The 27,906-nt window shown below is 39.7% G+C and overlaps 3 protein-coding genes across 7 annotated transcripts in view; all 3 read left to right on the top strand.

Annotated features, from left to right (window-relative positions):
- Window positions 1-27,906, top strand: part of LOC307015161 (uncharacterized protein) — a 77,269-nt gene that overhangs the window by 35,026 nt on the left and 14,337 nt on the right. The gene's annotated exons all lie outside the window — the stretch shown is intronic.
- On the top strand, window positions 20,121-22,307 carry LOC307016060 (uncharacterized protein). Its single transcript, XM_079645097.1, has 3 exons — window positions 20,121-20,280; window positions 20,611-20,719; window positions 21,647-22,307. The coding sequence occupies exons 2-3, from the start codon at window positions 20,616-20,618 to the stop codon at window positions 22,074-22,076; spliced, it is 534 nt and encodes a 177-aa protein (XP_079501223.1). The 5' UTR covers window positions 20,121-20,280; window positions 20,611-20,615; the 3' UTR covers window positions 22,077-22,307.
- On the top strand, window positions 23,034-24,747 carry apnl (actinoporin-like protein). 3 transcript variants are annotated; one of them, XM_079645095.1, is made up of 3 exons: window positions 23,034-23,182; window positions 23,686-23,808; window positions 23,914-24,747. In XM_079645095.1, the coding sequence occupies exons 1-3, from the start codon at window positions 23,088-23,090 to the stop codon at window positions 24,368-24,370; spliced, it is 675 nt and encodes a 224-aa protein (XP_079501221.1). In that variant the 5' UTR covers window positions 23,034-23,087; the 3' UTR covers window positions 24,371-24,747. The 3 variants fall into 3 exon arrangements, with proteins under 3 accessions (XP_079501221.1, XP_079501220.1, XP_079501222.1); XM_079645094.1 differs by having other exon boundaries at window positions 23,072-23,182; window positions 23,683-23,808; XM_079645096.1 differs by lacking the exon at window positions 23,034-23,182 and adding an exon at window positions 23,432-23,585.

Here is a 27,906-nt window from a genome sequence, read left to right on the forward strand (position 1 = left end):
CTATTTATAACCACTCCATGCAAACATATGCATTCATCAACTTAGCTGGGTCTGAATTTGAATTCCCCAGCATCACGCAAATCCGGCGAGACATGCAAAGAAACAACAGTGCTCTCATCTTTCAGTGCTGGACCATTGGAGGAATATAAAGAAAAAAAGGATTTGATTTTAGTTTAACTAACGTTCATGTCTCTCCCTCACATCTGGAAGAGTCCAAATCCCAGCAGGTAGCCACCTCAGGCACAGCCACGCTGAGCAGCACGCCCCAGTAAGACCAATACCATCACAAACAAGAGTGATGCCCCATGGAGCACACGTGTGGAGAGAAGGTCAGAGGCTGTGCTGAACCGGCTGAACACAAACGGCATCATCCACCCTGTCTGGATCACAATCCTGTAGAGCTGCTCTTGGTTCAGATTCTGGTTACTTCGTGCCTGTCTGGAAATATTACTCTCATCATAGCACTGTGTAGTCATACTAATGAAAATGTATGGAGACATTTAAGTCACATGCAATCTATTATTTTAACAAGGCTTGAGCGCATGCATTCATATCTCTTCCGTGTTTTCCTTGATGTTAATCCAGATAATCTGTCAGTCGTACTTGAGAGAAGCTTCATAAATGATGACCCCAGTCAGAAACAACACAGGGCTTAATGACTTCTAGTAGGCTCAGTTTCCTGTATCCAGAATAGAAGCCTTTACCTGTTAATACATTGAAGGTTCATCTAAAAGTGACCATGCATGATGATGAACACTCAAATATGTTTGTAGAACCCTTACTATAATTTATTTGGTTTTTCGGTCTAGATTTTGCCTCCTGTATTATGTTAAACAATACATTTGTTGCGGCAGTTTTGTGACAGACTGAATGCTAAGGAAGTTAACATTAAAAGCTAATTTCCTGTCGAATTAGCAAACAAGCTAACAGGCTATTTCATTAAATTCAGTTGCTTAAAGGTGGGGTAGGTAAGTCGCTTGAGATACACTTTTTGTTATATTCCATGGAATGCTCTTAACATCCCGATAGCAATGAATATCTTAAGCTTTGACAAAAAATCCATAAAAAATGTTCATCTCTGGAAGCCGTAGTACTGTAAAAAGCACGACCAATCATTTTAGCCGGCTCGGCTAAAATAACTGGATGGCCTACCTGCCTGTCAGCCTTCCATCTGTGCACAAACTTATCTCGTGCCCTAATTGGTCATGTGTGCGTTCGTGTGTTGGAGGAGGGGCTCTGTAAGGAAGTGGCAGGTTTTTTCCGGCTGTGTATTTTCAAATTCTTGCGCACTCGAGCTGGTTTCTCCAAAATTACCTACCCCACTTAACGGTGATGGTCAAATTGTATACTTCAAAAATAAACTAACTTTTTTGTTTAAAACATTGTGATATTTTTCCAAAATGCATGGTTAGTACAGTATAGGCTACATCACCTTTAACAAGTGTAACTTAAAATAGGAGAGATAATTTATCTTCATACAGATTCATATTTATTTCCATTCATTATTGGTACTGTTTAAAACATGGCAATGGTCACTTCACATTATGATGATGTGAACACCATCGACCCTTAAAATACAAGTCCCTACTGTATGCGAAACCTATTGTCACAGATCTTATAATACTTAACTTGTTATGAAAAAGTATTGGGTTAGGTTCAGGAAAATATTGTGTTTTGTGTAAAATAACTACAGAAGTTACATAACAAAGACTAGTTTCACACAGGACAGGTGTAGTGGATTACTTTTAGTAATAAGCTTTATTTATATAGCAATTTTCATACAGCACGTGCAGCTCAAAGTGCTTTACAAAATGGCACACATCACAAGTTAAAAATAAACAACAAGAAATTCCCCTCAGATTAGACCTTTACAGATACATGCAGCATAGCAACAAAATGTAACATTATATTTTGTGTTATACTTTCAAAGGAGGTAATAATAATGATAATAAAAATACATAAAATAAATGATGATTCCTCTCGGAAAAATAAGACACAAGACTAAGTTAATCGATGCAACAATATGAAACCCTATAAAATAAAAGTGAACATTTAGGTACAACAAAGATAATAGTAATAAAAACGTCACAATTCTAAAAGGGTTAAACGATTAAAATATTAAAAGGGTATAGGTAGGAACATTGTAGGATAACAGGCTGCAGTTTCTAAATGCTGTATATTTCAGTTAAGTATTTATTCCCAATACTGTGAGAAATTGCTGCGTGAGTGTGTGAGCATGTGAGCAAACACAATTTGTGTTTGCAGCACTGAGCACATCTAAGCAAGTGCTAAACAACAACATCAAAGGTGTTGTGGGTATGCTCAGCCCACATGCACTCCTGAAGATCTCAACAGATTTCTCTTGCAGGCAAAACACTTGACCAGCTGCCAGTTAGTTTTTTTATCAAAAAAGGTTCAACTTTCAGGTCACTTGTACTCTTTCTCTTTTTTGTTATATGCAAATGTGAAAATAGCCTCTCATTCCAGAGTGCAGGTGTTTAACAAAGTGTCAGTATCTTGCAGTCTGACAGCAAAGAGATGAATATCCCACTCAAACATAAACCAGGCTGATGTGAATGTTATACACCCAATCAACCCTTCCTCCATTTTCTCTTCTGCCATGTGAGACAGGTGCTGCTATGCGGTGTAGTGGGGCTGAGTGGCATTTTAAACTCAACTCGCCATTCTCACCTACACCTGCATTGTGTCTCCAGAGCAACTGCTTTCCCATTTAGAGGCTGACAATATCCAAGCTTTCTATTCATTTCCCGCCTTTCAGGCAGGAGGAAATGAATCACAGAGCTGTCAAGGAGAGGCACAGGAGCAATAACAGGAGTGTGAGAGAAAAGAAACTTTGATATGTGAGGTTTACTCACTCTTTATCCCTCACGGACCCTTGGGGTATGTTATGGGACACCACACTGCTCGACTCTGGCTGCTAAAGCTAACAGACCTGCGGGTGTAATTTCATCTGCCCATCTTTTTCTTCCCTCCCTCTGCCCGCCTCTATCACTTTCTCTATTTGGCATGCTCTACCTCTCGTTTTCTTTCACTGGCTGTCTGTCCTGTGTCACTTTCATATAAATCACAAACACCATGCTGCTGGGTCTTAGTCTGAGGTTTTTAACAAATGTCTATCAGATAGATATTACTTCCACATTTAAAGCGTCATTGCCTGTGCAATCACACATAAATAATAATGAATTGGATGAAATATATCCTTGCATATAGATACAACACTGTGTAATGTAGAATGTTTTGTCAAAGAAATGCCAAAAGTAGGTGTGATATTTAACGTATCCTGTCCTGAAATAAAGGAGTGCACACTGTTTGCCTCCCTCCTCTGGTTGTGGAAGTAATTACCATATGTGTAACCTCATATCCGCAAAAATGTAATCCGAAGAACTGTCCAAGAACAGATTATGGACTGATTGGTGTCACCTGATGATGAAAAATGTAAGGGTCACCAAACTTAATAGTATTGTTCCTCAGGGAATCACAAATTGTTGCACAAAATGTCATGGCATATCATTACATATGTATTGAAATATTTAACTGACAGAGACGTTGCCATCCACAGAGAAACCCAACAAATGGACAAAGGAAGGGAAGCTGAAGGAATTTTAAGAAACAGCACTTCACAATTGTGATTAATTAGCTGCCCATCACAAGGGTGAAGATAGTAGGGACAGACATATTGCCTATTAGAACTGAATGGGAAAGATGGATTGGGAGCTAGTAAGGTGTCTGAGGCTGATGGAAGGGGACAATCCGCACGATGTATCTCTGATGTCAAACACGGGCTAGTCTGCAGCACCGTCCACTACAATACTACCAGAGCTGAGGGGAGAACAGAGGCTCCTCCAACATTTACGCCTAGTGCTACACATGAGAATAATTGGTAAAGATGATTTGTTTTACATAATTATCTGATTATTACCAACACTGAATTGGAAATTGGCCCGAAAACGACATATTGTGATTTAAAAATGATTGTTCATACAGAACCGCTTGATTTTGTGGTTGCTTTAACCTAGTAAAGTATGTACATACACTAGATATATGTTAGATGTGTGATATAAAAATAAAAAAAAACGTGTAAAATGTCCTTTAGTAATGGCAGCATTTCAAGCATGCATCGGCAAGAATTGTCAATTAATGACATTTCTATAAAACATTTGGACAACAGTCATAAACTAATAGTGATATTTATGTTGTATGACATTTTATTTTTAACAGCTATTCTACATAATTATCTGTGTATACTTCAGTCAACGCATTCAAAGATCTCGAACGATGTCATGGCTGCCCTACCTGGTCACCACATTTTTCTCACCTTCTTTTGACAACGTGTTGGTATGAGTTTTATTATGGAGCCTTCTGCTTGACTTTCTCGAGCTCTCACCTAGGTGAGGTGCTGACATTACTGATATTTTAAGGTCTGCCATCTGCACAGGTGCCAAGAAGCCTGGGAGTTCTACTCAATGTCTATGGATCAATTTGAGATTATTCCCCAGGTTCCTTTGGCTGTAAAGATGGCTTGTCTGCTTACACACACACACACACACACTCACAAACACACACAAACACTTAATGATTTTTCTGAAGTGAACAAAACAATTAAGCTAAGCCTGCAGCATCAAAGTCCTTCAGTTAAAGCTCAGAAGCCTTTCGAGGGGTGCAGTGGAGACTGAAGACAATCAAAGAAATCAAAAGCTGAGTGAGTAAAAAGGCAGTGCGTATTTATTCTGTAGCCTCAGGCATTTGTGTATAGGTTACCTCCGAGGGATCTAACGTTCTTTGTTGAACATCTTTACTACCCAGGAAAAGCAAAAGCTGTGAATAGAGGCTAAGGACCAGTGATACCTCTCAATATCTATCAGAAAGGAATTCATAGGTTAAGTTTTTATTTTGTTCAAGTTTTCTGGAAAGAAAGTGTAAACATTTATTATTTACTATTCAGGGTGATTTTAAATGTCATGAAATCCAGTCTATTTCCTTTATTATCATAGAGGCGATTTATTTGAAGTTTACATTGTTTCATTGTGTAGGCACTTATGAGATTTGTTTCTCCATGTAGATATTTTTCAGATGGTTTGGAACTTCTTTGCGATCAGCCTAAATCTGGAGAATAGGTACCACCACGTCTGTTTGAGTCCTTCTTTTGGATATATATCTTACATTTGTTGCAGTAATACTCAAGTGAAACATGTCTGAAGCGAAAAGGGGTATAGAAACTATGGGCATAAATATGTCTCATAATTATTTGTGTGAACATAAAAATAATTTGTGTGTAAATATGTGATTTGTGAATGTAAAACACCATCCACAAATGCATTTAAAAGATTTGCAAACTCACAAATAAATGTGCAAGTGTAAAACGGATCTGCAAATACGCTAAATATGTTCACAAATAAAAAAAAGATCTGTGAATATCTCTTTAACATTTACAACTTTCGATCAGGCATTTGTGAATCAAATTTGTCGAACAAAAATGCGCTTGCGGATCTTAAATCTCTGCTCGTGGATCTCACATTTGTGCTTGTGGATCGTCTTTTTTACACACACGGAATTTTGAGACATATTTTCCACCGGTCTCCGCTAAAATCTACTCGTGTCACTCGGTTATTTTCGGAAACCACGTGATGGCCTGCTGATGACGACATTTCCGCATGATTTCAAAGTAAAAGCATGATGGTTTGTTTAATGCTCTGTTTTTTTATTATAATGAACAGCGGAATGTTAGATGCATTCTTTATCACCATCATCATCATCATCATCATCATCATCATCATCATCATCATCATGTTATAGTGATACAGTTAGTTTGTGTTAGTTTATTGGTTCAATACAGCATATATCGAGCACTTTCGTTGATGTTGAAGTACAGGCTATATGCAACTTTCGGATCCCGGGGGGAGCAGCAGGCAGCAAAGCAGCCCAGATAAAACTCTTTCTTCATTGTTTGTTGTGTATTCAGTCAAGCGGGTCAAAGTTACAATGTAAAATTGTAAGTACAATGTAAAGTCCTGTACTCTGCAGGTGCCGGTAAAGAGCAATACAATGACAAAACCTTTCCAAACAAAACAACTAGTAGGTAGGCAGGTAGGTAGGTAGGTAGGCAGGCAGGCAGGCAGATAGGAAGGCAGACAGACAGACAGATAAATAGACATATAGATGGACAGATAGATAGATGGATATCATATATAGATAGATACTTCATTCATCCCAAATTGTGAAATGTATGGAAACAAGTATAAACACAATAACATTAAATACAAATGAAAGCAATAGACAGGAATTTATGCATATACAGTAGAAAGGACACAATGAATATTATAACATTTAATGTAGCCTTATGAAGGCTAACCTTAATACGGTACTTTTCTACAGATTACTTTATTACTGCACCGGTAAGGTACAATTAGGCCGATTAATAAGATGTGAAGTGCTTTGTAACTTTGACCCGCTTGACTGAATACACAAAAAACAATGAAGAAAGAGTTTTATCTGGGTTGCTTCGCTGCCAGCTGCTCTCCCCGGGATCCGAAAGTGGCGTATAGCCTCTACTTCAACATCAACGAAAGTGCTCGATATATGTTATATTGAACCAATAAACTAACACAAACTAACTGTATCACTATAACATGATTATGATTATGGTGAAGTAAGAATGCATCTAACGTTCCGCTGTTCATTATGATAAAAAAACAGAGCATTAAACAAACCATCATGCTCTTACTTTGAAATCATGCGGAAATTTCGTCATCAGCAGGCCATCACAGGGTTTCCGAAAATAACCGAGTGACACGAGTAGATTTTAGCGGAGACCGGTGGAAAATATGTCTCAAAATTCCGTGTGTGTAAAAAGACGATCCACAAGCAGAAATGTGAGATCCACGAGCAGAGATTTAAGATCCGCAAGCGCATTTTTGTTCAACAAATACAAATTGGATTCACAAATGCCTGATCGAAAGTTGTAAATGTTAAAGAGATATTCATAGATCTTTTTTTTATTTGTTAAAATATTTAGCGTATTTGCAGATGCGTTTTACACTTGCACATTTATTTGTGAGTTTGCAAATCTTTTAAATGCATTTGTGGATGGTGTTTTACATTTACAAATCACATATTTACACACAAATTATTTTTATGTTCACACAAATAATTATGAGACATATTTATGCCCATAAGAAACCAACGTAAAATTAATTCTGCGTCATTGGTAGATGTAGTTTGTAATCCTTCATATTGTAACGTTCACAGATGGAGTCGGAAACAGGCTTCTAGTTATTAGGCTTTAATAAGTCTTCTTTTCTTAGGATCACAGATTCAGGAACAGCTTGTGGATTCAAACTCACGCACTCTCTCACTAAACTCTCACCCACACACACAACTTTATAACCAAGACTACGTCACAACTTCCCGCCCTCCCCCGTCTGCTCCCCCAATCACAGGCCCGCACCTCAACCAGAGTGACACCCTCAGCATCCTATTAGGTTCGCTACAATATATTATCAGTCACTGTACTGGGTTAAAGCCCAGATACACCGGCCAGTCACCTGAGAAGTCGCCGACACCGACTGTTGCGTCGCCGGACTCTCCTGCGTATTTGCCGACTTCGCGCACTGGAACACACCGCAAATCCGAGCCGAGCACGTATGAACTGCGCATGCGTGAGTGGCAATAACTCTCCTTACCAGCAGGCGGCGGTAGTGTGTATTCATCATTCAAAAGAGGCAACAACCGGAACAACCGGAAGACAGAAAAGAAGAACAGACTCCGTGATATAAACAAACAACAAATAGCGTTTTTCTTTCCATTTTCACTCTCGTCCATTGAAAACATGAACGAGCAGGACGAACGGGAGGTACTGGAGCTAGCAGCTCTTGGACTCACGCTTGTATTAAATCATTTGTTTACCTCCCTCACTTCCGTTAACACTTCTCATGCACTGATTCGCTAGCTGAACAGCCAATCAGTGAGTATCCCTTTGTCCGACTTCCGGTGGTGTTCTCGCAAGAAAAGGCGTCAGGTCGGCAGAAAAGACCCGACGGTGCGGCGCACACCACTCCGAATAGGGCGTGCCCACGCTCATGTTTGGCCTGACTCCCATATACTGCCGATTTCGGGCCGGTGTATCTGGGCCTTTAGATTTAAATAACTTCCCTCACCATATCTGCATCAGCTTTACAATCCTTCAGGTCACCAGGAGAAAAGCACACGCAATAATGAGCTCAGAGTCGTTACTGTACCAGCCTAATTGTTGCTTGACGGTTGTAAATACAAAAACAAAACATATATTTTCCAACCCTTACCAACCGCATGTATGAGCAATGCACAAACATGATTTTCTGGCCCAGCCATCTGTCTCCCTGCTAAAGTGACTCTGGGGTCTGCCTAGCAGTAGAAGTCATTTGGTGATGACTAAGTAGGTGATTTCACTATGAAGGAGATCAAACATGCTGGAATAATCCCTCAGTTTTATTTCTGATACATGTGAAATTGATGTTAGTGTTTTTGGAGAAATAACAAGGAAGTTATTAAAGTTATGACATGGCAAAAAGGAAGAAGTATCCCACAGATATTCTGCTGAGGACGATGTGAAACGAAGACAAGGAGAATGGAGTTTTTTTTTTGCTTGACTGGATTCGACCAGACGTATTATAATTCTACGTCACCATGGGAAATAAAAGTTTAGGTACAGTGTGTTGACACTAGACAACAATTCCAGAGCCAACACCAGCAGCTACTGCAGCTAATTCTCAGCTCAAATAAATCAACGTGTGCTTCACTAAATCCTACTTGCATTATAAAAAGTTTTAAAGGAAAATGACGTGAACAAAGCTACAGTAGCATTCCCATGCTTGCACTCTAGCACTGATCCCAATGTAGTCTATTTGAGTCAAATAGATGGTTTCATGATTAAAGACAGAAAAAGTATGCTTAAACGACACAACACAGGAAAACCACTCAAATATAGACGGAAGGTAAACACTAGACTGATTTTCACACATATGCAGGACAGCCGGTAAGACATTTTCAAATAAAAAGATGCAAGAGACAGAAATATGTCATACTTGTAATGGGATTAAACAATATTATTCAAGACAGCACAATAAAACAGCATTAAGGGCGGGTTACAGCTGGCTCACATCCCATAATAATGAGATATCCATGTTGGGCTCAGATTTGGGGGAAATCTGTTTATTACTTTGGCTTCTGCTGTTATGTGAGATCATCTTTCTTGGACAACTTACAAGCGCTTGATTCTAGTGATTTTTTAAAAATAAATACAGCACATGTTAAATAAACCTCTCACATTAAATTATAATTTGTCTTGGTTTTAACAATGCTTAATTGTAATACACATTTGTCTGCCAGCACTTCCTTCAAGCTTTGCTTCTGTTAGCAGATATTCTTCTGGTATTCTCTGCCCACATTGACATTAGTTTCTGTTACCCTCAGAAAGTGGGACAGTGTGTTTGGCTCTGTAGCTTAATGGGCTTGAATGTAGAAAGGCAACCTGATTATTGCTGACTGGAAACATTGGTAGGTCAATGGTCCTGACTGGTGATGTTGGTGTCTGATGGATGGCTTGCCACTTGTGACATGACAATAATTCAATTTACAGATACTGTTCTTCGTATAACGTACATTCTCCTGTATGTTTACCAAGAAAGATTGTGTTTTTGCATAATTGTGAAACAAAAAGCGTTGTGGCCCATTGTGTCACTCCACTGGTCAAAATGGGAACAGCAAGTCTCCAAGTGTGCGCAACATGCACCTTGGAGCACAGCTAACGCTATTTTGGAGCAGAATGACACCAGCTGATCTCTGTGTATGCAGTATGTTTGGTGTTTTTTTGACATTTCTAGAAGCTCCGAGCCAAACTACGACTACTAAGAAAAGTTGGGCTGAATGCGTGGGTTGCTGAAGGCATACTTGAAGAAAAAATATACACACTGCACTGCACATGCCTGCTTACTGTCACTCTTCTACCAGACCAGCTGAATATATTCTAGTCCAGCAGATATAGCGAGGAGTGCATACTGTATATATGTGGGAACTTCTCTCATGTACCTTATCTCCTTTTAGCTGCCCCTGCGTCATTGAAATTATGTTTTCAAGAAGCAGAGTACATTCTGCACGCACGTGTTTCACATGCTTACTGCATTTGATGTCTGAATGGTTTGGGATTTAAGAAGGAAGAGTAAGAGGACCTTTATTAGAAGAGTTCAAGGTATGAGTATTGATGCCACCTTTCAACTGCACAGTTGTTGCAGTTTTACAGGTCATTAACAAGAGTGTGCCTTTGACCTTAAGGCCTCTCTTTGTTCTGTGGATTCTGCCAATCAATACTGTGGGCGAGTTCATGAATGAGCAGGCATGGGAGTATAGGTCAGTGTAGCTGGCAAGCTCTTTTTTCCCTGCAAATTTGTCGGTGTCTTATTCGTAAAAAGGACTTAATGTGTTAATCAAATTGCGTTTTGTAGTTAAAGTAATAGTAGCTATTACTGTATGTTTTGTATCTACTATGCATGTTTTTTTTAGCTGGCCGGCTCTGTTGTGATTGGTCAACCTCTTAGAGATGTCCTGACCCATAGCCTATCACGTACAATGTGTAGGAGCGCTACCAAATAGAACTGTGAGTATTACCTAGTTATGTAGAACATGTACAGGCACAAAAACCTATACAACACACGAAAGGGAAAACCCCAGAAAGAATAATAGGGCCCCTTTGAAACACAAATTAAATCAGAAAATAAAATGTTAATGCACACTTTATATTCGTTTTCGAGTTCAGAGGATTTTAGATTTATTTTTAAAGTTTTGCCTCACTTCGATGTCAGCCTTATTCACCAGCCTTGTATGGTCATTCCCGAATGTTTCAGGTTTCTGACCAGGCAAGTAACTCTTTGCAGCGTCTTCTAAAGCTGGGGATGCTTTAAATCAATAACCTGACCACAAAAAGCCATTACTGCAGAGAAACCCCCCACCTGTAGCTATAGAGGGTCCAGGTTAACACAAGTTCAGTTTAGATGGAAGATGTAAATCGTGTATCGGACGAGGATGGGACCGAAATGACACCCTTGACTGTACTAAAAATGTAACGGCGAAAAACAATCCTAATTTATCCCCTCTCACACATCAACCAGAAAAAAACCCTCCATCTGGCTCGAGAGCGTGTGCCTCACACTCTCAGTGACAAATGACCTTGACACACAGAAGCAGCGTAAGTACAGATATACCCACTCACTTAATCAAAGCCACAAAAGAGAAAGGGTTAAGAGAAAGAAAATAACCATGGAAACACAGAGAGAAAAAGCCATCCATTGCTTTGTGCCCTTTTAAACTGTCAAGTAATGATTTAGGATGAGGTGGGGTGTGGGGCACACTCCCTCACAGCTAGGCCCCCTCACCTCAGGTAGATGCAAAGTAAGACTGCAGGGGAAGCAAGAGGAGGGGTCGGGGGAGAGTCTGGGAACATAAGGGGGGGAAAAAATCAATCCATATCCGTGCCTGGATGCGTCTGTCCGGCCCGTCACTCTGAATTCATCGTCAGTCAAAAGCAAAATGTCACACCTTTCATCTGTTCACCCTCAGCTGCAGGCTTTTAATCGCATGGGTAGAACATGTGATGGAAGTGAGGCTGCGAGAGGGAGGGGAAGGAGGGAGGGAGGTTTACGGAGAACAGCAGGGCCAGGTGAGGGGCGATGGCAGCCAGCAACCAGACAAGAAAAAGTAATAAAACTGATAAATGATGCCAAGACACACAGATACTAAGGCCCCTGCACCACCTTCTCTCCTCTCACAGCAGCCGTTCTCATAAGCACACCTCTCCAGTACCAGCTGCAGCTAGCGCACCCCCCCTCACCTCCTCTCCAGAGGACTGGACATCTCTTATTGAGCACTCGTCTGTTTACAGATCAACGCTTCCCATCGGGTTTTGGATCAATGGGATTATATTTCTTATAAAGCAGGACGGAGCAGAGGAAGGTGGGGGCGTTACAGGGTTGTGGGTGTGTGAGTGAAAGGCAGAGGATCGAGGGAGAATGTGATGACAGAGTGATGTTTTGGGGAAAGAGAAGGGGTTGGGTGAGGGGGAGAGTGAACAGAAGAAAAGCCGATGCCTACAGATGGGATGGAGGGGGGGGAGCTTATTGATCTCCTGTCTGTCTTCTCTTCAGAAGATCAGTGGCAAACAGAGGCCCTGGTGTTTATCATTTAGTCAATGCGTGGATGAGGACGCTCTGTCTGGGGATATGGAAATGTTTGGTAAACTCTGCTGTGACGCAGGGAACTGCGTCAGTATGGACTGATGGCTTTGGGCCGGGTGATTGTGCGCAACTGGGGCCCTGGGTTGTCCCTCCCCCCTCACCTGTGTCTAATTGTTTTCCCTCACCTGAGTTTGATTCCTCTGTGTATTTAAGTGCTGTCTTTTGTTGTGCTGGAGTCAGTGTGTGTGAGCTGCTGGTGGCCACAGGCTGGGCACGTGAGCAGTTTATTGTGGCTGTGTCATTGTGTGTGATCTAACATTGGGTTGATCATTTAATAAATGCCCCGTCGGGTTATATTTTTGGATTCTCTGCCTCTGCCTCCTTGCTTGGTCGGGTCGCTCAACGGTCAGTCTCACAAATGGTGTCAGAAGTGGGATCTGACCAAGTAAGGAGAATTATGGGAGGAAAGAAGAGGGAACAAGGAGAGGAACCGCGGCTGGGGGTGGCTGTGCCTGGAACTGAACAGGGGGCCACGGCTGCTGAGGCAGCAGGAGACGAGAGACAGGCAGCACGAGCTGAGAAACAGAACGGACGAGCTACCGGAGTAGCTAAAGGACGAGCTAACGGAGTAGCTAACGGACGAGCTACCGGAGTAGCTAACGGACGAACTAACGGACTAGCTAGCGGACCCACGAGGGGTCGACGGAACCTGGGTTGGAGTAGGGGCAGACCAACGCCTCGCAACGGGACAGAGCAGCTTCCGGATGGCGGCGTTGGGGCCGGGTGGCTGGCTGGTGGTCCCGAGACTATAGGAAACTGTGCTTCCTGGGGAGGAGAGGAGGAAGGAAATGTGACGCAGGGAACTGCGTCACTATGGACTGATGGCTTTGGGCCGGGTGATTGTGGGCACCTGGGGCCCTGGTTTGTCCCTCCCCCCTCACCTGTGTCTAATTGTTTTCCCTCACCTGTGTTTGATTCCTCTGTGTATTTAAGTGCTGTCTTTTGTTGTGCTGGAGTCAGTGTGTGTGAGCTGCTGGTGGACAAAAATGAGATGTAAATTTACTTGAACAATGATGAATATGCTGAATATTTTTGAGTGATCGGATGCTGAAGCTTCAAAAGTTAAAGGGTGCTATTTTGGAAAAAGTCATTTAATTCAAATTGAGCTGTGGGATGGAGACGACACTGACAGACAAAGAGAGAGTCCTTAATTACTAGCAGCTCTTCCAAATGAGCTTCCCAACCGGTTTTGCTGCTGGTTGGCTTTTAGTCATTTTGATGTGTATTGTCTAAACCTTCTGAGCTGTGTTTTCACTCCCTGGTTCCCAGGAGGTGGCACAAACGTATTCCTATTGCACACATGGCTATTGATTTTTCTTAGGGGGGAGAATTAATCCACGATGAGCACAAATCTTCTTAGAAGCAAGCGTTTATTTCCTCTCTCACCTCCAGTGTAACACCCAGGATGCGTTTTATCCCGTGCTAATATGTGGGAGCGGATGCACTGGCATGCTCTGTCAACTTAAAGCCCCCATCTTCAGTCCTTGCCCTCTTGAAAACACACACCAGCCTCCACAAAAAATACACTCTTGCACGCGCATGCATACCCAGACACTCGCAGGACACACAGATTAATGTCAAGGACTTTCCTATTTAGAATTCTAAAACATTATACATGCAGATTAAAACCACATTTCTCCAGGAGGTGTATGGAGAAATGAAAACTGCTATGGGATATTCTGGAGGCTTGTCCTTTTTATTTCCCCCTCCTCTTCAAAGTGGCACCAAATGTAATCCTCCTTAATGGATGTGTAATATTTACACTTATACCATAATCGCTTAAACATTCATTTACGGAGCCATATTTGGTTGTTCGTGTCCCTGACAGCCTATTTATCAAAAAGTAAATGTGCAGAACCTCGCGCCCCCTGCAGCAATCAATCAATACGCTCCTCTCCCGGCTACCATCAGTGGAGATACGTCTCAGGCCAAAATTAATCACTGTGAAGTTTGCATAATCCCCCTCCGCTTCCCCCCCGCCCATTACCCCACGTTTGAGAACCTTTACCTTTGAAGACCATTCTGATGACTGAAGGGATTAATCAGAATCTCCCATTCTCAAGGCGGATGAAATTGTAAGAGTTTATGTGACGGTAATGTCATGTATAAAAAGGGGGTATTCATATTCACTGATTGGATCTAGCTTAACTGATTGTTTGGAATGTTACTTTTGAGAAATTGTAAAAGGCAGCACATCATAGAAAATCCTGAGCAATGGTGCCTTGATACATGAATTGTGTCGAGTGTGTCCAAGCACGCAGGGATTCATCAAATAATCTAAAGGGGTCATCTTGTGTATGTAGGAAATAAATGAAAGCATCCAATTTAATGAAATTGGTTTCTCTCCTGATTGTTTTAAGGCTCTCTGATATGGTTTAAACTCAAATGAACCTGCTCAAATGTTCACATGGTAAAGTGATCCGCTGTTAAATGTGCAATGCAAAGGAAATCATTTTTAAGCACACAAATCATTTGATCAGTTTTTTTGCTTGCTTGTTTGTTTACATTCATCAATCAATATACATTTGTATTAAAATATATTAATAATAGTAATAATACATGTATTTTGTAAGCGCTTTTACAGGTGCTCAAAGTCGCTTTACAGAGGTCATTAAAAAAAAAGGACAACAATTAAATATAGTAAAAATCACATTAAAATTGAGCAATAAAACAACAATCACAATTTAAAAGTTTGAAGAGGTGAGTTTTTGTACGTTTTTTGAAGGTGGTGAGGTTAGTGCATATTATTTTATTCCTGGTCAGAAAATAACCTATTACAGAGTTTGAATTCAAACCTTTCCATACGTTTCTCATCAATCTACTTCAGGTTAAATGCAGACTGAGACTGCAGACTGAGGCATATAAGAACGCAGCGCAGTTTTGAAATCTAATCAACTCAGAATACCCCTAAATAAAACACAATTTAAATCGATTTATTTTAAAAGAACATGTCCCCTTGCGTTCTAACACAGTTCAACTCCAGGACTTTAGAAAACTAATCACATCATCGGTACTTTAATTGGATCATAAATGATTGTTGTAGGTACATATTTCTTCTCTTGATGTGCTTAATAACATAGACTTACTGTATAGGTGTCTTTTATTTGCCAATTTAAAAAAGTCAAACCCAAATGGTAGAGGCTGGTGTATGAGCCGATGACAAAGGCAATAGCAAAAAATAGAATACGTTTTAATTGGAAACTTTAAATATACTTATGCGTGTGACTACATTATAGTGTCGATGAACAAACAGTACAGTGCAACCTCTTTTATGGAAAGATAAATAATATCCTTATCAATAATTTAAACATTTTTATTATATTAACATCATTACATTTTACACATTCTTATATTGACTGACTTTGCAATTTCTACCTCAAATCTTTGGAACAAAATATGTTGTTAAGGCATTCCAGAAAAGAATAATCCACAGTGACTTGCCCTTTTCATCAGCAATGTTCTTTTCATACCATTATGCAAATAGTATTAAAATAACTCAAAATTGGTAAACAAATATATTCTTAACAAGAACAAATCAAGAAAAACCTGTTTTGTGTTTGAGTGTCCTACATACAGTATGTTCATGCTTTGTCCATGTTCTAGCGTTTATTGGACATAACTATTAATAAAATAAAAAAATGTTCTGAAAATATTTGTGACAGAATAGGAGCTTCAGAAACTAACAGAGGATTTTCATTAATACATTTTACAATATGAATGAAATAATTATAAAGCCAGGCTATTGTTTAATAAAATAAATGGTCTAAAAGGTAAAAGCTCTGCATTACACATCTAATAACAATTATCATCATGTATAACAGCATAAATAGAGAGATTAAAACAAAACCAGAGTGTGTTTTGAGAGAGAGAGATGCCACTTAAGCTACACATCACCAGAGCAGCAAAGTGGTTCACTTCATATGCAGACTTGAATAGGATGGAAAATGAATGTGTCCATAAATCATTAGGTGTTAGTGTTTACCAAAAGCAAAACTAGTGTTTTCTTATCTACATTTTTAGGATTTAATAAGCAATTACACCTTTAATACAAAAAAAGGGTCACCATGTAAACTTTTTGCAATGATTTATCTCCAGACTATAAAATAGCAGCAAAATATAAGGACTTATTCCTGCTGTAGTAGAAAGTAATATCAATACGAAACTGGTCACATCTGCCTAAGCTAGCACCGGGGGAACAATTTACGATCATGTTTGTTTCCTCACGTCCTGAGTGGCCAATTCTCCTTCCCAGAGCTCCGTAATGTCGATAACACATTTGGAAGTGAAAGAGTGTTTCTGGGAAAAGGTCAAAAGAAAATCAGCCATCAAGCATTGGATGACAAGGCTTGACTGTGTGTGTGATAATGGACAATAGCTTGGAGGCAGACACGCGAAAACAAAAGCACATATTGGAGACTACATACATACTGTAACAACTCATAAAGTTGTCGCTTACTCAAATGTAAAATCATTCATGAATATCAGACTTCTTAATTATGCTGCCACGAAGAATAAGCAGGAATTGTGGTGGATTTGTATGTTTTATTGTTTTATATGCTGTACATTCAGGAGTGAATTTCCTGCTATGACTCAGTGTGGCTGCAAATGATCCCCTTATGTGCTCTCAAATATAATGATGGTATATTGATATGTTTAACTTCCCCTATACAAATGAGTGGAAGAGGCTCTTGTTTTCGTTTGAGGCTCCAACCTTGTGCACCTGATCTGAGGAAAAATATATTAAACCAGATTAGAAACCTGACAGTCTCATATTTCTACACATATTGTGACACGCCACCATAATCATTTGTGGATTGTTTACTGATAGAGTCATGGCAACAGCTGCTCTTTCTCCTCGTCCCTGCAGCTCCTCTTCATCTGATTCTAAAAGAGTGATTCATTTAACTCCTGCTATTTCAGACATGCTATTCCATACCTGCCCACCAGGTGTCCCTAGTGTGTCACCTGATACATCATAATAATACAGTACATCAATTGTCTGCACACCTACTTATCTGCATACAAGTAAGATCCTAAAGGCTGGTCAAACTAGGCGTGCAGTCAAACAATCAAAAAGTGCTTTAGCTTAACACTTATACTTGCATTTGTTGAAGGGCATGATGATGTCAGGATAAAATATGAAGGACAATTAATCAGGACTTGGTAAACAAAACTGCGTTTTTAAGAGAATCTGACTGCACTTGCACTAGGCTATCTCACGTCCTAAAGAAACTTATTTCCTAAAGATATAATGGAAACATTGAAGCACCTTTTCCTTTGCAATTGGAGAATTCAACCAGCTCTTCCCACACATGGATCATTCCGGGTCATTTCACTCAGTTGGGAACTTTCCTAAGCAAAAGAGGCCATTTGATGGCAACCCAGGATTTATAACGGAGACATTTTGTGGCACTTTCAATTCCAATAGAATCATCGGGCCACTGACAAATAGCAAGCAGCCCTGACAGTGCTGACCTTTCAGGGGACAGGGAGGTTAGATGTGGGGCTCGGTTCACCTTCATTTAACCTCCTCTGTTTCAAAACGTGTTTGACGACAGAGGAATGGTTTGCAGATGAGACAGGAGATGATGTTTCTTTAAAACGATTGAACTATTAAATGGTTGTGCTGTCAGCAGCTAAGCTAAGCTACAAGTTTGCTAACTGACAGAGCACATGGATGAGCGACTGTCGTGACCGTTGCTTTTTTCCTTGCCAAATGCTGCCCGGTGTCTTGTTTCATCCTTAGTGCTGATTACCTTTTCGCTGACCTTTGTCCTCCGTACTTCCTATTGCAACCTTTAAGCTTAACATGGCCCTAATCACAAAGTGGGCTTGCGGGTTCAAGCCTTTGATTGTCACACATAGTGACTCTAAAGCCAACAAAAACATTTTAATGTCATCAAGGTCTTGCCGCAAATGAACTTCCATTGCTCAGCTGTTTTCAGTGTGGTAGAGAAATTTCTGGTGACAACATGCTGACATAACATTTCACTTTACAGTTTAATTAAGGCTGAACACACAAACGAGTAAACAAGCAAGCTAATGGGAACAGAGTTCTCAGTAATAATTAGGGTTGTTTTTGTTCAGCTTCAACTTAGATCTGTCAGATATGAACATCTCATATAGGAATTCGACCGGAAAATGTCCAACATACAAAAAGTCACTTGAATGACATGCAGAGGTTAAGATACTGATACTAAAGCCACCATTATTGAACATGGTTTCATGTTAAGCATACATTTATCTTTGTCACCATAAATGGTTATCTTTAAAAGCATAACCTATGAATAAAAATGACTGACTTGCGTATTGTCACCTTCTTAATTGCCTCTTACAGACTGCGCTCAGAAACTGCATAGATAACTCTTCGAAGTGATTCAACTTAACTCACCTGCTAAATCAAATATGGAGGAACATTAAATCCATTCTGACAGATCCATTGATAATGTGTTACTGAATAAATAATGTTGTGTTGCACGACAATGGCTGTCAAATTATTGTAGTAAATAGAAGTTTTGGTTGTTTTGTTTGTTGCATTTTAAAATCTTTGAAGTGTATTTCTAAGACTAGTGGTTCTTTGGTTTGATGTGCCATGGGAAGTTGGGGCTTAATCTTTTTTCTTGGATTGAACAGATTGTCAAGATTTCTAATTTTGAAGATACAAAAAAAATGAATTTCAGCATAAAATGTAATTCTAGACCAACTTTATTTCATTCTTTCTATTTATACTTATAGCATTATATTTTGTATTATTATTATATATATTATATTAAGTATTGCACCTATACGACTATTTGAATGCAGCCTTGCCCTTTTCACAGGACATAATGACGGGCATGCTGAATATGTAATGTTTGTCAAAGACTTTCTGCCATGGTCACTGGCTAACCATCAGAAAGCAAACATTAACTGAAAAAGTCTATGTAGTGCAAATGTCTTTTTGCAAATGCATATTTGGTGCCATCTGGTGACTTCAAGCATTGGAGTTGAAGGATTTAAATCTAGTTCCAGGCGCCTGATGTATGATATAGAACAGCTGCCATAATATAACTTGAGCTGGCTGGTGGAATAATGAATACCTCTCGAAACAGACTAAGTTTGCAAAACATACTTAATTGAGCAGACCCTCAGTCTGTATAATCTTACGGATAAATACAACACCGCATAGTACAATGCTGTGTTATATAATACATTGTTATTGTTCCTACATGTTAGAAGGGAGTGTCTCCTCTTCTGCCCCACACTGCTGTGGGAGTAAAATATGTAGTGATATAGGAGTCAGACAGTGTGTTGAAATGTGTGACTGGTGTAGTTAGGTTCCCACAGGAAAAAGTTGCAAGCCTTCACCTGCAAAAAAGTAATCAGTTGAGCAATGTTTGGGGAATAGTGACTACATTCTAAGCCAGTCACAGCGTGAAATGTTCCATAAGGTTCTTTGTTTGAGCTGCAAAGGGTCCAACAAAGGCAAAAAGGACATATCTTTGAAAAGATTAGCAAATTAAAATGAATTACAATTTTAAAAGAACTAAAGAAAAACTATTTAAAACATTTTAAACTACGGAGTAGATAATATGATAAGCTTTCACAAAATGTGCTGCATTAGGTACGCATTTTCTTTAAAATCACCTCAAGCCTCAACATACAAAAATAATATCAATACCACCCATGTCTGCTGTGAAGGCAAACATTGCTGACACAGATGCTGTCTAATAAATACATGAATTAGTTTGATGGCTCCCCTCATTAAAATTATTTATGATGTTTACTTTATAGTGTGATGGTGGGATATTATAAGGTGCCCCGAGTGTCTCTTATTAAGATATCATTTACCATAAGGGATGGTGTTTGCTCACTCCTCGGTGGACACGCCTGTGCTTGTGTTGGAACAAGCTTTGTAGAGGTGTAATCACACAAGGGAGACACTCTCCACCTCTCTGCTGGATCTGTGAAAAAGGAAACTTGACGCTGCCTAGCACGACTCGTGTGTTAACTCCAAAAGGTGAATATACTGTCATTACTCCTACTTATAGCAAGATAATAAATTAAGTGTGAACTATGTCTTTGTCTCTTAAATAACAACAGTTCTCATATAAGCTTTATTAATATTTGTAAACACAGACTAAAGAATATGTACGGATAAATCGTTTTCAGGAGTTGTGTTATTGAAGAAGGAACATCTTGATTTGGCTTTAAAATATGCATTTTTTTCCGACCTTCCTTCACCTTCCTTAAACAAAAGAGAAGTATCCACTTCCTCCACATTTCCTGCCTGAGGGTGACCTCTTTGCAGATATACTGTTCTAAGCTTTCCATCCCGTTCCTTTTGCAGCCAAGATGACAGAAACGGCAGAAGCTGTGTCAGCCACTCTCACCACCAACAGAAACTGCACCATAGAAATCTCCAACCTCAGCGCTGGATACTGCCTCATCAACCCCAAGTAAGTCTGTAACTGTTTTCACATACCTATGAAAATGATTAATTCAGGCACAATTATTTTACTGGAAAAATAAAAATGAATAAATGTCCTCATACATCCAATGATAATGTGATGAAAATGTCAGTTTATCAAAAGCTCAATCTATGAGTCACTTGAATCCACATAGTTGTTTGCACTAGTATCATGGCCTGTTAGATTACTCAAGTTTGGGGAGAGGTTTGATTTCAGGGAGAAGTATTCATTTTCAAAAGATTTACTAACTTGCTTTGAAGTGCTTTAAGATCGCAATGCCTGATTATAGCTCCAGATTAGCATCTTGATACTATTAGCATGCAATGCTTTCGGAAGTGTAGTATCCACAACTTTTTCTCTCCAGAAGTCATAGAAACAGCATTAAAAGTCAATGTTAATTCAATGTACTTTTATTGTACTTAATTTAAAGTAGAGTTAAACTGTCAATGAACCACATGGGGTCTCTGCCTGTTTCTTCCACTTCTGCTAACAAAAGGAAATAAATAAAACAAAACAATAAAATACAGAAACGACCCATATCTATTGGAATTCCTACCATACCTCCACATTTATCTAGCTGAGGCAGGACAGACCATATCTTGGATGGGTGGTTTTCATGTGTGACATCACTTTGCTGAGAACATCCACCTATCCATCATGCAGTGACACACAACGCCTCATTGCACATTGCATGCAGGTACACTCACTGTTGCTTAGAAGTCCACAGCAGTACTGGCACAGTCACACTCCATCCATCAACATATATTTCCAGGGACCCTGGAAAGCCCAACACTTGAAAAGTACACTGACAATGTCCAAAGAACTTGCCAAACTCTTGTTTTTCATCAAAAGTCTTGTAAGAGTGACATGTAAGTTATCTTGATTGTAAGGGTTGTCTCTGGCTCTTTTGTGTAGGGTATACATGTCGAGTGGATTCTGTCAGCACCCGCCCCAGCCTACGGTCCGGACTGGAAAGACCGAAGTGTGTTCCTTCACCAAGGACGACAACACTGCCACGGGCTCCGTCGGCCTGCTGACCTATGACCTGTTCCATATGCAGAGCCGGGTTTGCTCAGAGCGCATGGCCGTCATGTTCTCTGTGCCCTTTGACCATAACCTGTATAAGAACCGGCTGGCCGTGGGCATGGTTGAACAATCCCATGCCTGCGACAAGCAGCTGTACAACATGCTGTACGATGGGAAAGACCTCACTAAGTTTGTCCGCTCAGAGACACACGGCTGTGGGCTGGAGTACCATGCTACATATGTTGATTTGAGGGCTACAATGTCTGCTATTGGCAAAGCAATTGTTAAACTGGAGCTCTATGATAAAATGGGTCATTAGTTTTGTGCTTTGTAACATAATAAATAAACTTCATTTGATTTGCTTCATGTGACATCCATAGAAACATAGAAGGGAGAGGAAGACTGATTTTGCTGTCATATTCTATTTGTGTCCACTGAAAGCTATCAATATCTGACAGCCAGCTCATTCTCCATTAGCTTACTTCTTGGGTTTATGTATATTGTACTCTCCCTTTTTATCTGATTATGATAATAAAACATTTACACCCAATGCCTGTGTTGTGTGGGATATGTTCTCACTCAGTGTGCTTTCATTATTACTGATGAACAATAATCATTCTTTAATGTCGACGCTGGATCCATCTCATTCTAATGAGTGGCAACAGATGGAATATCTGCTTAGAGGGTTTTTTAATTGGCATGATAACAATACTGCTCTTCACTGGCTTTGACACTCTCCATCTTTTCTAGTGGTTATTGTGTTGAAAAAAAACACAAAACTGGTTAATAACCGGGGTCTGACCCACTGTAGGATGTCCAGAAAAAACTTCATTTCTGACCAGGAATGTATTTTGAGATACCAGATGAAAATATGAAGTTGTATGTTACTGTTTAAATGGTGCCACATTTCCACTGGTGCCAGTCTGACCCGGCACCCCTAAGGTACTAGAAATTACAACTATAACAAAACAAAATATAAGCATAGCCCCTCAAAAGAGAATTATAGTGACAACCCTTTCTTTCAGAGATGTCTGTTTCAACTTGTTCAGTTTGCTTTTGTCTGTTTTGCACCATTCCACTGAGATTACCAAACCACCTCAGTCCATGTAGCAGCATTTCTGTTGGAGAAAATGGATATGCTGAGTTAATGATCCCGGCTTACAAAACAGGTTTGGGATCCAGGAAACTGCTGGAAACTTTTCAACAAACTAAGGTGTGGCAGTTTCATCTCACAGGCAAAAACACAGGAGTATTTCCAAAGAAATGTGTTGGAAGAGGGCGGTTGCTTTCCAAGTTGTATTGTGTTACAAGTGGGAGGGTTTGCTGGGGGATGGAATATGTCCTTGTAGGAAAAGAAAAAAAACTTCGGGCAACTCCCTTCCAGGTAACCTTTTGCATTTACGGACTTAGGAGCATCAACAGCAGGTAAGTCAGTTATTTCATTTTTGGAAAGCCCTTTGATTTGACGCAGTACAGAAAATGACTTATTAGATTAATACAAAAGCAATTTGTAGAGGCATTCAGAAGCCTGAAGGGGCATTTGTTTGATGTGTATTAAGATACACATCAAACAAATGGAGAAAATGATCGGCCCTTTTATCAACCTGTTGATAAAAGGGCCGATCATTTTCTCCACAGTTTTCACTCTAACTTCATTATTGCATGCTACTCAGTGCTATAATTTAAGTGGTAATAACATAGACAGTCTGCAGCTATATTCAGATTCTTCACAAATGTTTTTGAAATATCATTAGCCTCTGAGTTTAGATTTCACACGCCCATGCCAGTTTAGGTGCAAAACAGCGGTCAGGAAGATATTTGATATTTAGTAAGTGTGATCCTCCTGGTTGGAGGGGAGTGTTATTCACAGCTGGGATGTTGTTTATTTCATTTGTCTTACACCTAAATTACCTTTGCTTCACAAGCAGATCTCACACCCATTCCAACATAATGGAGTCAGCTGAAGCTGTAGCGGCCGATGTGCACAGCAAGAGAAGTGTTACCATTGAAATCTCAAACGTCACTAACAACTACTGCCTCATCAAACCAAGGTAAGTCCTGATATTTTCTCATGAATTCAAAGACTTGTTTGAAAAGTATGTTATAGATCCAAAAGACTATGTGTAATACGTGTCTGTTGTATGTGCTGCTTATAGGGTGTTCCTTGAGAATGGGGAGACATACAACCCACCCCAACCTACAGTGCGCCCTCTAAAGACAGAAGTGTGCACTTTCTCTAAGTCGGGCGGCAAAGCGACCGGTGCAATTGGTGTGATGACCTACGACCTGTTCGAGAGGTCACAGAACGACTACATCGAGACGCTGGCCATCATGTTCTCGGTTCCATGGGACTACAACCTGTACAAGAACTGGTTCGCAGTGGGCCTCTATAAAAAGGGCCAAATCTGTGATAAGGAGTTATACAAACAAATGTACTATGAGAAAAAACAGCATGAGCACGGGTTTGTCAGGGAGGAGTCCACTGGGTCAGGTATCAATTACGTGGGAAAATATCTAGATGTCAAGGCCACCATGAGCCCTCTGGGTAACGCTGTGATGAAGGTGGAGTTGTGGGATAAGCTTTTCACACCCATGGGCCAGCAGTCGTACTAAAGAGCCATCATAACTAATATCTCTGTCACAGGCTGCAAAGTTATTCCCTCCACCTCAACATTTACCTGGCAACACGCATGATTTAACAGATGTATTGTTGCTGACATGTGTCTGTATACCCCGGGTATTACCTCTCAGTAAATCTGCTTAAGATCAGAGTTTGGTTTGTTTATAAATCCAGATGGCATTATCCCCTCCTTTAAAGCCGAAGCCTCTGTCTGTTTCTATAGCATCCGTTTTTAAAATGGCATCTTTAGAAATGAAAATCAAAGGATGAGTCACCCGAGAACGAGGGCATATTGCTTAATAAATCACACCAGGAGCTTTTTCTGTATTTACCTTGACACAGGACAAATAAAATAAACTTTTTCACTCCAGCTAGTTGTGTTTGCGTTTGTGATCATTTATGACATTTTTGGATACAAATTATGTTATGTTGTGCATGGGTAAAATCTTGTTTGCAATTGTTTCAGCTGGATAATTCTGAAGTGAAACTTATATCTGAACAGAGATAAAGTTTTCAGTTTTTTTATAGGGGCTGAATGAGAGCAGCATAGAGACCACACCCTGTCTCTATCTATTTTCCAACAAAACACCAAATGTGTAAATGTAATTCTAAACTAATTTTGTAGAGTTTGGTGTAGCGTGCATTGTTCTACGTTTGTTTCATGTTTGGCATTTTGCGCCAAAGCATAGCAGACAATGAATTATAAAATCCTGAACAAAAGGACAAATATCTCCCAAATAGTGTCTAAACAAACACCTACATGAAAACAGATGGTAAAGTCTTAACTAAATGAAACCTTTTGGTCATTCAAATCAGTTTTGAGAGCGTGCAGTTTGTTCCCAGATTTGTTGGATAAAGATGTTTTTATTTGCCTGCTTTGCCACCTTGGCAGAACCAGAGGGAACACTAAAACAGATTCACTTAAGTGGCTATTGTTCAAAACACATTCAATTTTTATGAACCAGTAAACTAAGAGACAATTACTGGATTAATTTGCTCATTTTTTTTACATTATGATCCAGGCAGGGACTATGAGTAGAAAGGAATGGCTTTAGGTGAAGACCCTGTTATTACGACTGCTCATCATCTCATCACACTTACAAAAAGCTTTATAATTCTTTATTTGGGGAGAATCTCTGTGTGTTAGCTCACCATCTAACAACTTGTTTTGCAGTGTTGTCAAAGCCAATTTATTTGCAGATACAGTCATTGACCTCATGATAATGTAGGGTTTCTAAGGCAGGAGGCAATATGAGCTCTTAATTTACAACAGAAGCAAAGTTATCCGGTTACCCTGATTCTATTCACAATTTCAACACTGCATTCCTTCGTCAGATTCATGATGCTTCTGCTGCTTCAACTGTTAAGGCCACAAAGAAGCCCAGATCAAAGGTTTTTGCTCACTGTCACCATTGCATTTGCATAAAGGCCATACATACGAAAGCATCAACTACGCCTGTTTAGGCTCAATCCCTGAGGCATTGTTGAGAAGTGGATCAGAGAAATAACAAACATTCTCTATAAACAGATTGCCACAGCTTTAAAATACGCTCCACGCAGTTTTCCTCTCTGTTTACTATACCTGCACATAAGTCTTCGTTCATGTTTTAAATGATATTGTTCCCTGTGTGTGTTTGTGAGGGAATGCCTTTGTGTTTGTTTCTGCGTTTGCACAGTAAATGTGTTTTCACGCTTTTGTGATGAGCATCTTTGAGTTTCGATACACGTGTGCCTTGAATGCAGCCATGGGTATTTTATATGAAATGCATTCTTTTTTGAAAAAAATATTTCAAGAACCGGGCAGACAGGAGACAAATTATGTTAAAAATGTATTTTCCTGTATAGATAAACTTAAGAAGCTCTGCATTTGTGGATTAAAATTGATGCTATTTGCAACTAAACAGGACTGAATCTAGCTGTTGTCATGGTAAAATGCTGTCAAAACCCTTCAAGGATCTTAAAAGGAAAGAAAGGTGGATAGTTGCGCCATTGAAGGGTTCTCTTTTCATGAAACAAAAATCAGCTGACTACACATAGCAACAGATATAGCCACTGCAATCTTGCAAGTATTTGTACTTGTTATTTTCTGTATTTTGACAACACTGTTGAACTGTAGTTTCCACACTATAAAAAGCACAAGGCTGAAGAGTGAGGTAAAAACAGCAACGTGCATCTGCTCTCTTTTTGTACTTAAAATCTCTTTTTGCGTCCCCTTATCATTGTTGTTATTAGTAGCCTACAACCTGTTACGAAGGCTGTACAGTGGCTCTGTATATTCAGAGCATGAAACACTCCTTTAGTGAAAACAAAACTCATTCAGTGCATTTTCTGTGTTTGGCTGATCACTATTGCATTAAATATTTTGCTTCAAGTTTGTTTGAAACCCAGTTGTTCTATTTGCTTTGAAACTAAGCATTCATGCAAAATCTATTGTACAGTATATTGACTCAAACTGGGAGTGTCCAAACAGAAGCAAGAGATTATTGGATTTGAATGACCTGCGGTTTGGGTGTGAACGGTAACTCTTTAAACAGTTGAACACACTGCTTTACCATGCCTAAGGGTACATTCAGCAATATGATACATACTTCTTTCATCAAAGTGAATAGAAGAATACTTTAAAAGATGCCATTGTTGTGGGCCTCCATTTACTGAATATGCTCTCATAGACTGCCATCTAGTGGCACATTCTGGTATCAAGTGTAAAAACACACTTTAGAGCAAGTCTTGAAGAACTCATTGTACACGGATACTACAGTGACAGTCAAATATCATCCGAAGACATAGCAGGTCATTTCCCTACCAATATCCAGTGAATTGGTTTGATTTCGAAATAAATGTAAATACATCCACTGATTTAGCGACCATGTGTGTCCAACGTCAAAAATAAAACCTTTTAAATAAAGTACAGATTCAGAGTGTTGAATGACTGGTTTTAAGCAGTAAGACTGTCTTTATCTCTTTGTTATCAGCAGACAGTTGTACTTTATTAATGTGACTCACCCTCTTCTCCTGCTGGCTCTTAACATGTAACTGGCAGCAGTACACTGTGTGTCTGTCCTGATGTGTGTCACGCTGCCAACATACTCCTGCAGCCCCATCATCAGAGTTCAATTACAGGCCTGGATATCGGTCAGGTCCACAAGGTCAAAACAACATATTCACATATGTTTAAGAAAAAGAGTAGCATTGTTCTGAATGTTTATTTTTTTCCTGCGGGTCATATTTTGCACACTGTTCAACATTTCTAAGAATGAGATGTGGGGGTCGAAAGGTCACCATATTCCTAGAAGGCTTAGGAAATTGTCTTATCCTGTTAGACTGTTATTTGGAACTTCTCATCTTGCAGATGTGTATCATGTACAGACAACCTGAGGGAAGACCCTTTTAGTTTTCTGCAGTACTCGTACATTATTACAAGAATCTGACCAGCCATGACGCTTCTTTCTTAATGCCTCTAAGGCTGTAGAGTTGGTGAGCTAGTAAAAAAAGAACATTGTTTACATGATCAGATTGAGTATTTAGCAGC

This window comes from Notothenia rossii (genome assembly GCF_949606895.1).
Source record: "Notothenia rossii genome assembly, chromosome: 8".
NCBI lineage: Eukaryota > Metazoa > Chordata > Actinopteri > Perciformes > Nototheniidae > Notothenia > Notothenia rossii.

Excerpts from the sequence above, each read along its gene's own strand:
- LOC307016060 (XM_079645097.1), top strand. The coding sequence starts at position 20,616 with ATGACAGAAACGGCAGAAGCTGTGTCAGCCACTCTCACCACCAACAGA. Across the intron at positions 20,720-21,646 it reads TACTGCCTCATCAACCCCAA|GGTATACATGTCGAGTGGAT; the intron begins GTAAGTCTGTAA and ends TCTTTTGTGTAG.
- apnl (XM_079645094.1), top strand. The coding sequence starts at position 23,088 with ATGGAATATGTCCTTGTAGGAAAAGAAAAAAAACTTCGGGCAACTCCC. Across the intron at positions 23,183-23,682 it reads CTTAGGAGCATCAACAGCAG|CAGATCTCACACCCATTCCA; the intron begins GTAAGTCAGTTA and ends TTGCTTCACAAG. Across the intron at positions 23,809-23,913 it reads TACTGCCTCATCAAACCAAG|GGTGTTCCTTGAGAATGGGG; the intron begins GTAAGTCCTGAT and ends TGCTGCTTATAG.